The sequence below is a fragment of the Miniopterus natalensis genome, chromosome 2 (genome assembly GCF_054644295.1).
Source record: "Miniopterus natalensis isolate mMinNat1 chromosome 2, mMinNat1.hap1, whole genome shotgun sequence".
NCBI lineage: Eukaryota > Metazoa > Chordata > Mammalia > Chiroptera > Miniopteridae > Miniopterus > Miniopterus natalensis.
In genome coordinates, this window is record NC_142082.1 from 170,007,623 (window position 1) to 170,020,152 (window position 12,530).

The 12,530-nt window shown below is 38.6% G+C and overlaps 1 protein-coding gene across 1 annotated transcript in view; it reads left to right on the forward strand.

Moving 5' to 3' along the window:
• Window positions 1-12,530, forward strand: part of CFAP54 (cilia and flagella associated protein 54) — a 214,072-nt gene that overhangs the window by 143,263 nt on the left and 58,279 nt on the right. The window contains exons 52-56 of the mRNA XM_016221795.2: window positions 5,770-5,875; window positions 8,178-8,325; window positions 9,132-9,289; window positions 9,461-9,640; window positions 9,751-9,877. Of these exons, the coding sequence (XP_016077281.2) occupies window positions 5,770-5,875; window positions 8,178-8,325; window positions 9,132-9,289; window positions 9,461-9,640; window positions 9,751-9,877 (719 nt within the window). The remainder of the gene's footprint in view (window positions 1-5,769; window positions 5,876-8,177; window positions 8,326-9,131; window positions 9,290-9,460; window positions 9,641-9,750; window positions 9,878-12,530) is intronic.

Consider the following 12,530-nt stretch of genomic DNA (forward strand, 5'->3'; position numbering starts at 1 on the left):
AGTTGAGAGTCAAATAAGCTGGGTCTTTTTCAAGGAGTACCATTTTTATTTGAAAAACCCCCTGCAAAATATGGTTATTCGGGCTTGAGAATTTGACAGGCATTTTATTGAAAATGCGCAAATCGGACATGCCACTTCTTGGAAAACAACTAATGGTATTTGTTACCAATCATAACATCTAACCTTTCATGGGAAAACTAGAATTTTGGAAAATTTGTATTTGCCACTGTGAGCTTGCCAGTTTTCTAATGCTTTTCTGATGAGATTGGTAGTAATATTAACAAGCATCATTTTAAAAATTGTGTAATGAAATGTTTTGACATTAAGGGGATCTGCATAACTCAGGAAGCTAATATTTTCCAAATGACTAGTATATGATGTTCCAAAATCCTGGTTAGCAAGATAGACCAGTGATTTTCAATCTTTTCATCTCATGGCACATATAAACTCATTTCTAAAATTCTGCAGCACACCAAAAATACAGTTTTTGCCATTCTGACAAAAAATTAGGTATAATTTTGATTGATTTACCAAAAAAAAAAAAAAAAAAGTAATTATTACCTATACTTTTTGCTCCAAAGAGACTTTTTAAAAAATCTAGAAAAACCCCTAGAGATCCTCCTATACTTGTATATAAGGATTTTTGGTACCAAGAATTAACCAATCAGACACAATCTTATTATGCAACATGGCCAATAAGATATAACTCAATTAAGACCTATATATTTATGGTTCAAGATGGGGTATTACCATCAGACAGCTATTGTTGTTTGCTGTTGTCATTTTTTTATTTGACAGTCTAAGGGACCTTTTCCAGAGGTCAGTGCTCCTGACTACATAGTCAGGTAAGTGCATATTTTAAAAAGTCTTGCTGCGCACCAGTTGAAAATCACTGAGATAGACCAATAGGTTTCCATATAAGGGAGTAGGAAAAGTTGATCAGTGTGTGGTATTAGATTCCAAATTGCAATACATTTTAAAGAAACTATCACTTGTCACATTTTGGTTTGGTATGAAAGAAGAATATTCACAGTTATTTGAAGAAGCTATTAAAATATTCCTCCCATTTCCAACAACTATCTGTTTGAGGCCTAGTCTTCTTCATACATTTCAGCCAAAACAGTATGTCATGACATACTGAATGTAGAAGCAGATATGAAAGTCTTCTATTAAGTAGATTTTCTCTTAAGCCAGACATGAGATTTGCAAAAAATGAAAAACAATGGAATTCTTCTCATTACTTTTCTTGATGTTTTGGAAAATATAATTGTTTTTCTTTTTTAAATCCTCACCTGAAGATATGTTTTTATTGATTTTAGAGAGAGAGGGAGAGAGAGAGAGAAACATCAGTGTGAGTGAGAAACATCGATCAGTTGCCTCCTGTATGCGCCCTGACCAGGGATCAAACCCGTAACCTTCTGGTGTATGGAACAATGGTCCAACCAACTGAACCATCTGGCCAAGGCCGTTGTTTTTCATTAAAATGAATTATTGTATTAGCATGTAATGAATTTATTGTTTTTATTTTAAAACAAATTAATATTCATGAAGTTAAAAATTTCTCAGTTTAAGTACTAATACGGTAAATATCGATGGAGCTCTTTGGGGTTCTCAATAATTTTAAGGGTATAAATGAATGCTGAGATTTAAAAAGGCTTGGGAATTACTAGTTTAGTGTATTGTTAGTTGATTGATGATAAAATAGGCTTAGCATAATAATATGCTATTTTTTTCATTGAAGGTTGAAGAGAAGACTTTTACTATATGATTTTCTATGGGAAACATGATGTGAACGTATCTAAATATATGTATTTAGGTATTTATGACAATAAAATATATGACTGATTTCCTGTAGAATATGGAAAATACAGAATTTTTTTCTCTAACAGTGTCCCACAGAGCAACAGTAGCCGTAGCCTTCATTCATTGTTTCTCTAGCTCTCAACATGCCTTATACCCTTTTGGTATGCAGCACAGGAGTGAAATTTTTTTTCTTTTTTTTAGAGAAGAAGGAAACTAGAAACTAATCTTTATAAAATGGCCACTGAAAGGAGTGTTACAATAGAACTTTAATTTGAAGACCAGATAGACATATGCAAATAACATGCAAGTGTATCAGAATCACTCCTATTTTAAATACATGAACCTGGCCCATAGGACAAAACCTGCAAAAACTTTCATACTATTGCCTTTTTGCAGCAGAGTTGTCATTTGGGGGAACCTACTGTCAAGATGAATGAGTTTCTCTTAGGTGAACTTGACCCCCCACGAGCTTCTGTTTGGGAGCTACTGAAAGTGTTGGACAGTCTCTTTTCCAAATGATGGTTAGCTTGACGTTTCATGATACTTCTAATAAAATTATGTGTCAAGGAAATTGAAAGGCACATTCCCTAGGGTGACAGGTAAAGTGAGCCGCATGGATTTTAGGCGAACAAACTGACCGTTTTTGTCATGAATAGTAATAAGAAATAAATGGGATCAAAGTTATTCAAACGATATTTCTTCTTGTTAGGGCTGCCTCTCAGAATCCTTTTTTTCTTTTCTTTTTTTTTTTTTTAGTAAGTGTTCCTTTCTATTCAACTTTCTATTTAATTTATTGTCTAAATGGGATAACATCTGAGCCTTTTAATTCTGTGTCAGAATGAAACTTCCTTCCTTTGGGATTTCAGACTGTTTTTGTGGGTAATCCTCCCACACTGTCTCTCAAGTGGAGAGGAGAAACTAGAAATTTTTCACTTTGCAACTAAGTAGTACCATACCAGGTGGATTAGTATATATGGTATGTTTATATCTTAATGACTAACCTTTGTGGTTCCAAGCTTTATACCTCATTTCTCTCTCTCTTTTTTTAATCGTCACCTGAGGCTATTTTTTTCGTTGCTTTTTCAGAGAGATTGGGGGGGAGAGAAACAGAGAAACATTGATGTGAGAGAGACACAGCGAGTGGTTGCCTCCTGCCGGCGCCCCTGCCGGAGCTGAGCCCTTGGCCAGAATCAGATCCGGGACCCTTTGGTCCATTGGTCAACGCTCTAACTACTGACCCAAACTGGCTAGGGCCCTCATTTCTCTTGAAATCAAAATTTGGGCCTCAGAATCAGAAGGATGGGATGAGCGCCACTTTTTTTTCCTCCCAGGGTCCTCTAGTGGCCATCCTGGGCTAGCCTCTGAAGCCACCCTGTAAACAAGCCCCTTAGAAACACATGTGGGTCCTTGAGGGAGGAAGGGTGTTGGGGAGAGGAAGTTCATCCCTTTATGCATAATGAATCAGTGTTACTTTTTTTCTTTTTGTTTCCTTGCTTGTTTGTTTAGTTTTACTTTAAATAAAAAACAGTACTTTTATGTAATCAGAAACAATACCACAGTCTACAAATATCTATACCATTTTAATGACTCAGTAGAATCTTGGGAATTTAAAATTCAACAATTGCACAAAGTTTTTCATTCTGGTTAACAACTTAGAAAACAATCAATTTAGTTTCCTCTTCCCATCCGCCCTGGATAACTCATATAATATGTATTAATAATTACAGCGAGCATTCACTGAGTGCCATCTACTTGCCACCCACTCCTGTTTTTCTTTTTCTTTTTCTTTTTTTTTTAAATATATCTTTATTGATTTCAGAGAGGAAGGGAGAGGGAGAGAGAGATAGAAACATCAATGATGAGAGAGTCATCGATCGGCTGCCTCCTGCATGCCCCCAACTGCGGATCAAGCCCGCAACCCGGGCAGGTGCCCTGACTGGGAACCTTACCTCGATCTCCTGGATCCAAGGTCGATGCTCAGCTGCTGAGCCATGCCCAGCCGGGCTCACTCCTGTTTTCCAAGCACATCCCATGCTCACTAGAATGTTAATTCCATGAGGGCCGAGACTGTATCCATACACCTTATATTTGTTCCTGGCCCGTAGCAGGTGCTCAACACATATTTTTTAACAAATGGAAGAAGAAATATCTCATTGAATCCTACAGTAATCCCATTTTAATACTCTGGGAGCCTGCAGACAGAGACTATACCTTCTCCCAAGCATGCACGGACAGTGACTAAGCTGACCATACACTAGGCCGTAAACCTCAGTAACTGGCCCAAATGAGGAGGGGTGCTTACTGAGCACAGTCCAGGGACACAGGAGGCCTCTGGAGCGTGGGTGGGAGGGGGGGAAGTGGCGGGATCTGATTTATATCTGGATGAGATTGCTGTGGCTGCTCTCTGGAGACCAGGACTGCAGTGGCAAAAAGCACCGTGGGCAGGCTGGTCAGGAAGCTCCTGCTGTCCAGCCTGGAGATGGCGATGGCTCCGACACAGGCATTAGCGGTGGGGGTGAGGTGAGGAGCTGCTGGCTGGCATCCATATTTCGAAGGTGAAGCCGACAGAACCAGTTGATGGATTGAACATAGAGTGTGAGCCAGAGAGGAAGCCATAGTGATTCTGGGCTCTGCCTGTGGGGTGGAGGACAGGGTTTGCTGGAGGAGGCGGAAGCAAGGGGAGCTGCTTTGAATCTATTCTGTCAGTTATCTAAGGCTGCCACAGCAAAGGACCAAACACTGGGTGACTTAAAACAATAGAAGTTTATTGTTTCACAGCTCTGGAGGCTAGAAGTCCAAAATCAAGGTGTCAGCAGGGCCATGCTCTTTCCAACAGCTCTAGGTAGGAGAGCCCTGCCTTGCCTTTTCTAGTTTCTGGTGTTTGCTGTCAGTCCTTGGCTTGTAGATGTGTCACCCTACTCACGTGGCTATCTTTCCTCCATGTGTCTTCCCATTGTCTTCCCTCTGTGGATATTTGTCTCTGTCCAAATTTCCCCTTGTAGATGCGCCAGCCAAATCAGAATAGGGTCCACCCTCATGTCCTCCCTTTAATTTGATTTCTCAGATAACTGTTCTGAGGTGCTGAGGTTTAAGACGTCAACATGCCTTTTTGGCGGGGCACAATTCAACCCATAATACCTGTTAGATATGATTGTCAGTGAACTATTCAAGTGGAGATTTCAAATGGGGAATTAGACGGCTGGGTGTACCATCCATCCGGCTTTCACCCCATCTATCCATGTTATAAATAGCACTATGATGAGATCTTCAGGTATGTAGATTGTTCTGTATTTAAATTTTGTTTTGTTTTATCTAAATGTTTCAAAAAAGTGCAATGTCAGTTATAAATGTATTATTCTGCAGCGGGGGAGGATGCCATGGTCTAAAGTGCAGACAAATACATGTATTGAGTGAGAAGTAAGGAGAATTTCTATTTCCTGGCTTCTGTTTTCTGAATTTAGTACATTTCCTTCTGGAAACAAAGACACTGATTAAGCAATAATTTAAGAGTTTCTAAATATACAGTGTTAAGTTACAATACTATAACCTTGAAAAGCTGGAGAACCACTTTCTGACTTACATAAATGCATATGTGTTCATTTTATTAGTGATGTTCCCAGTAAATTTTGTTTTAAATCTTGGAAACATTCATTTATTTATTCTCGTATTTATTCACTTTTACTTAAAAATGTTTTTCAGGTTCTTTTATGTCCCAGCCACTAGATGCTGGGTTTCAACAGGGAATGAGCAAATTAGCTGTAGAACAATTTACAAACAATTAAATAGCGTGATAGATACTACCGCATGGTTAAGACCAGTGTGCTAATGCACCAGGGTACTAATAGTGAACATAGAAGGGACACCCAACAATTCTGGGAGAGGCGGGGGAAGGTTTTTTGGAGGAAGTAACATACGAATGGCACAAGTGTAATACTAACAACAATTAAAATATATTCTCTATTTTAGTGCTGCAATAGTATTTTCCACACTTAAACTTCTCCAGGATTCAAAACTTTTTAAAAAGGAGGTAGTATCAGATGACAGACAGACTTCCCTCTCTCCAGGAGCTTCCGTACGTATGAACTTAATCTTTACCTTTATAATACCTGTTGGCATGCTAGAAAATTGCCTAAGTAATTAGTTGGATGAAACAACGGGATAAAGTAGAAAAAGCATTGAATTCAGAGTATAAAGATCTGTGTTGAAGCCCTGCTTATGCTATTTATTAACTGGTGTAACTTGGATAAGTCCCGTAAACTTTAAAAACATTTTAAAAATATAAATCTCATTTGTGAACTGATGGAATTGGGTGTAAGAATCTCTAAAGTCCGATCATATGTACCAGTACAGGATTGTAGGTCTCATTTCACCAGCAAATACAGCTCTTTCACTTTATTTTGCTCTTCATTTCACTTTTTAATTGTTACTTTAGCATCACCAGTAGGACACCTGTGCTTTTTCCTACTTTGGATTTCTCTTAGTTATACCCTTCCCCATTTAAGCTCTCAATCTGTTCAGCAACTGGTGTTGCAAATTATTTGAAATTTTATTGCATTTTTGATAAGAGCAGTTTAATAATATAGCACTCTTTGAAGTAAAAGATTCATCACATAGAATCTTTGCTCATTATTTTAAACTTTACTAATAAAATTGCTAACGTCTACTGTCATTACAAATAAGTAACACTAATTGTCCTAAATAGAGACTCATTTCTTACTATATTAAAAGTAATAAAAATTCTAAAAAGCAATCTAATTCTGAAAATTGACTTAGAGGAATGGTTGTTAATTGGGAGCTATTTTGCCTGCCCAGGAGACATTTGGCAATGTCTGGAGACATTTTGGTTGTCAAAACTAGAGGGGGTACTACTGGCATATAGTGAGTAGAGGCCAGCGATGTTCCTCAACATCCTATAATGTACAGGACAGTTTCCCACAACAGTTACCTGCCACGCAATGTCAGAGGTGTCAAGGCTGAGAAACCCTGATTTAGATTGTGACTTGGCTTTTCGGGAAATGTAGGCACCGAGAGATTAAGGTATGAGATGTGGACAGGCATCTTTTTCTGTGTTGCTAATCTAAATACTGGACTCCTCCATTACTTGTTCCCTTTGTGGTCACCATCCTGCCCCCAGGCCTTTGTTCACTTCTTATTGTTTCCAGGAACAGCTCATCCTCCTCTTCTGTGCTCCTCACCTGTCCATCCAGATTCCAGCCCCCTTCAAGACCCCATAGCTGCTCCTTGATAGCACATGTTGCTAATTGGTGGGAAATGATGAGCTGTCAGAGATGCACAGGGGGGAATTCCTGGAACAAATGGATGTTGATCTAAATGACTTTGATGTTCCCAACTTACTAAATAAGATTGATTCCTGCCATTCCTGGAAAAAGCTCTCTTTGCACCTCCTCCCCAGTAGCTCTGGACATTGAGCACCCTCATAAAGGGTGGTGGATCAATTATAATATACATCTGGAATGTGAGCAGAACATAGCAATGTAACACAAGGCATTAAGACTGTGGGCTCTAGCCCTTCCCGTTTGGCTCAGTGGCAAGAGTGTCAGCCAGACTGAAGGGTCTGGAGTACCATTCTGGCCAAGGGCTCGTACCTCAGTTGCAGGCTCGATCCCCAAATGGGCCAGGGAATATGCAGGTGGCAACCAATTGATGTGTCTCACATCAATGTTTCTCTTTCTCTCTTTCTTCCACTCTCTCTGTAAAACAATGGGAAAAAATATCCTCAAGTGAGGATTTAAAAAAAAGACTGTGGGCTCTACATTCAGAAAGACGCAAGTTTGAATCCCACCTCTGCCAAAATTTGAAGTATAAACAAATAGATAACCTTTCTAGGTCTCAGGTCTCGCATGGGTAAAACGGAAACAATAATAACTCCTCTTGGGCTTTTCAGGAGAGGTAAAATAATATGTATAAAGCATGTAGCACAGTGCCTGACACATGATAAGCACCCAATAAATATTAGCCAGTGTTATTTATTATTGTTCAGCTTTTCAGATGATGTTTGCAAAATTTTTGAGGACATGGAAACTACTGATAATATAATTTGCAATGAAAAATTCAGACTGCAAAACTGTTTTTCAACAATGGGTATATAGTGAAGAGGAAAAGCTGAAAAGCAGTCTACCAAAATGTTAATAGGGGATTGTGCGATCATGGGTGATTTTATTTACTTATTTGTGGGTTTTTCTTGTGTACATGTATATTATTTATGTTTTATAGAATATGCAAGAATAATTCTAAAATTAAAAATGTCATACCAGTAAATGATATTGCATGCTGCTTTTAACTTATATTTAGCATTAGGCTAGAACTTTGACATTATTAAATGTGAAGATAAGCATAATTTGAATATTGTTTAGGCCACTGAAAACAAAGATGATTATGAATTTTTGGACCCTATTTCCCTAAATTCTCGAGAATATTTCAACATCCACCTGTGGTTGAGGTGCCGCTTAGCACTGGTGACTGCGTTTGTTGCACAGATTCGTGGCATTGGAATCGTGAAAGGTACAAATATCCTATTTTCTTAATCAGAATTTTTATAAAAAATGATTTTATGTAGGTAATGGAGGTTGTATGGGGATGTATTTTATTAACATTAACATTTTATAACTCTCTAGCTTAATTTGTTTCCAGAATTAAAATTCGGGTTATTAAATAAGAATAATCATTTTCAACAGCCCCTGTATCACTGAAAACGACGTGTGCTACTGATGTGTGCAAAGCAGGCAGAATACTAACACCAGGGTTGCTTGTCATCTAAAAAGGCAGCGTAGCGTAAGGGGTCCAGGGCACAGGTTCTGGAGCCAACTGGCTTGGGTTCACATGCTCGCCAGACTACCACTTACGTGCTGTGTGATCTTGGCCAAGTCTCTTAATTCCCCTACGCCTGATTTCCCCCTCTGTAAAATGGAGATAAGTGTACCTGTTTCATAGGATTATTGTTAAAATTAAATGGGTTACATTAACGAAGTTCTTAGATCACAGGATGGCACATTCGAATGTTCATTCTGACCGTGATTAATAATTACCTACTTGTAAATCTGTTTATCCATCTCTATCAATCTCTCAGATCAGATTATTTCATGCAGTATTATTATTACCTTTGCAGCATTTGGATACTCTAAAGTACCTCCCCCAAAATTGCAACACATTTATTCTCAGTGTTCCATGGAGTCGGTTTGGTTTCTGTCTTTGTATCTTCTATTCTTCCATATTACACAATATTCCTGTGATGAACATTGGGCATATTGTGCATATATACTTTCTTACATTCTCGGTGCGTTTTAAATAACTACACTTGTTTATTTCAGAAAATGATATGACAGATTATGTGAGCCTCATCAATGAAGTGTGTGTGGAGGCAAAAAGTGCAGGCGACAGGGAGCTACAGGCTGAATTCTTGATGCAAGCGGTAATTATTGGCCTACAGGAAAAGCAGTTCAAGGCAGACATCATAACCAACCTTCAGGTAGGAAGGAATCTTCATTCACGTTGTTATTTACCAAAGGATTCAGTTTAGAACAAAAGGAGAGAATTTTAGATTCCATTAGGCACTGAATGTATAACAGCCAATATGGCCAGCTCTTGTTTCAGTGAATTGCAAACAGTATGATCAAAAGGAATAATTTTGTTTTAATAGGCCATAATACGTTTGCTTGAAGGAAACAAGTTTATTTCTCCGCGATCTCATTTAACCCTGGTGAGGAGCTTGCTTTTGCTGGATGACTTAACAAAAGCAGAGAAATTCAAGGAAGCTTCCTCTTCAAAAACAGAAAAATTAAATTTGCTGACTCAGTCTCACAACATTCTTATTGAACAGGTGAGAGTGCTTTTGTGTGCACAAGATTTAGAAACTTATTTTCTGTTGTTGTTGTTTTCCTTATTCCAAACCACATTAGCTGATTACTTATTACAGCGTTTCTCTTACAGATGCTCATTTTTGGAGAAACAATTGAATATCACTCATCAAACACTGACTATGCAAGTCCCTTACAGCCTTTGAAAAATGTCTATCTTCCTCATGTCATGTTATTGGCCAAAACAAAAATGAGAATTGGTAAGAACAGTTAAACATATATTACACTCAAGCCATTGATGAAAAATCTTAAGTTGCCTTCAGGCACACTATTAGATGAGTACATTTATGGGGGGCAGTATTTATGAATGCCCGGGCTCGATTTATGTAACAAATAGTTTTTGATCATTTACTGCATGCCAGACTCTGTGTGAGGACCTGGGAGGTTATTTTAGATGAAAACAGATGTAGTCCCTGATCTTAGTGTGGGAGACAGAAGTAAACAAGTAAACCATGTAGGAGTGCATATTATATCATATATCATTATCATATTATAAAGTGTAAAATAAATATAAATATTTTAATATCAAATTTAATAAAATAAATATTGTATATAATAAAATATATATTTGATAGCAATCAGACAGGAAGTCAGCAAGGATGTAGAAGGCTAATATATGATGCTGAGTTAAGTATATGTATATAGTTATGAATCGTTAGCACTTTGAAAGATGTGGATAAGATCTGTTGATAAAGAACACAAAGAGATGGCTGCCTGTTTAATTCAGGTAAGCGGGGAGGCCTCTCCATGGAGGTGGCATTTCACCCCAAACCTGAAATGTGAGTTGCTAAGTATGCATCGTAGAGGTGGCAGGAGCAGTGAGTTGTAGGCTCTGAGGTGAGGACAAGCTTAGCATGTTCTGGAACTACAAGGAGATAACTACAGCCAGAGCAGAGTGGGCTGGGGGGCAGCCTAGTGAGGAATGCTGAGCTGGGATGGCTTAAGTTTTAAAATACTACCCTAGCTGCTGGGAGAAGAATAGGCTGGAGGGTAGACTGGAGCCAACCAAGAGTGGACCTGATTAGAGTGGGTGGACCAGTAAGCAGCAGAAAGTTTACAGCTCCTCAGAAACCAAGGAGAAACTCAGAGATGTTGTTTCTAGCTCTCTCTAGGACAACTCTCTGATGTTTCACCCAGGGATACTTGCCTCTGGCTCTCAGGGTCTGGTCCAGATCACAGGGCAGAAAATCTTGTACCAACTCTCAGTTCTAACCTGTATTTAACCAGGCCTTTTTGTGTTCTGTATTTCTAATGCTTTGATATCTGGCTTCTTCCTGTATAGTAAGAAACTTCGTCTCCCTAAATTAGGCAGTTCCTAGAGATTAGCAAAGCACTCTCCATTAAACATGCTTTTTCTATGCAAACTAACCATTCAAGAGCCCACAACCCAAACCTTTATCATTTCCTTTATTGGCCTTTGCTGGGCTTTCACTCTCTGTGCCACCATTCCCCTACCCTAATCACCCCAGGACAGCTATCAGACTTCTAGCAGAGCCCACTGAAATTTATTCCAGCCGATCTTAAACCTGCTGTCTGCTTACCCTACCCCACCCGTTCCTTCCCTTGAGAACCGTAACAAAAGTTCTTGGTTTCCCCTTGTTCCCTCTACCTCCGGACCAACCCTGGTGCTTCCCCATGTGGCCCTGCATGGCGTGCTGTGCCTCTTCTTTTTGGGAACTGTAACAAACTATCTTTTCAATGGCAATGGTCTCCTGACCTGTTAAACTCATCATACCTGAATAATAATAAAATCTACATTTTAAAACATTACCCCTGCCTCCTGGGACCCATTTGCCTCCTGCACCAGCTGGTGCTCAGCTCAGGAGAGGTTGATGGCTGGACTAGAGTGGGGAAGGGAGAGTGATAGAAGTGTGCTCAGGCCATCACCTGCCCAGCACCTTCTCCCTTATTTCCCTCCTGTTTCTCCCTCTCATGATTACTGTTGGTCATTATTGTTATATGATGATCACCACCATCATCAGATATGAATTTTATTGCTTTAGATAAATTGCTTCACCTCTATATTGTTGAGTGTCCTTATTTATGAATTTAGGTTGGCCTAGCTGACCTCTAGAATTCCTTCCAGCAATCTCATCCCATGAGAGCTATTTTTCTGCATTTTTAGTCCACAGTTTGTTATATTATCAGTGTATTTGATTTCTAAAGGAGCTTAAAGTACAGACTGTGCTAAACTGTACAGATTTTGTTAAATCAGATGTATCCTCTGCACTCCTGCCTTAGTAATCTTGAAGATGTGTCACTGCTAGGTAGCAATGCTGGTTCTGTTTCTTAGACTCACTTGAAGCAGAACAGCTTGCATTCTGTTATATTAAACACAGACTTAAAAAACAAAACCCAAAGTGACTTTTCTGTCAAAACAATGTCAGTTTCACAACTTTTTTTTTTCATGGAGTTGATGTTTATTGGAAAAAGGAACACTTCAATATTATGAGGTATAATATCATCTGACTTAATGCTTTCTTGGCAGTTGCCTGTATAGTGACAGCAAAGATTGCATCGCAAGAATAGAGACACTTAAAAATTATGTTTTCTTGTGAAAGCCTTGCATAGAAAAATACATTTTGAGATTACTTTTATAAAACAAAAAATAAGCATCATGGTTATTTATTTTCCATTAATGGCTGCACATTGAGCTTTTTTATTAGATAAAAAAGTCAATTATTGATTTTATAATAGGAACAAAGAAAGTTGCAAGAATGATGCTGGCATGTGGAACCAAGCCAGTTACCACCTGCCCTCTCTGGCCTCCTGGTTGGAGAGAAAGAAAGAGAAAAGTCTATACTGTTTATACAGTTTTTTCCTAATTTTAACAAAAATCTAGCAGATAATTTA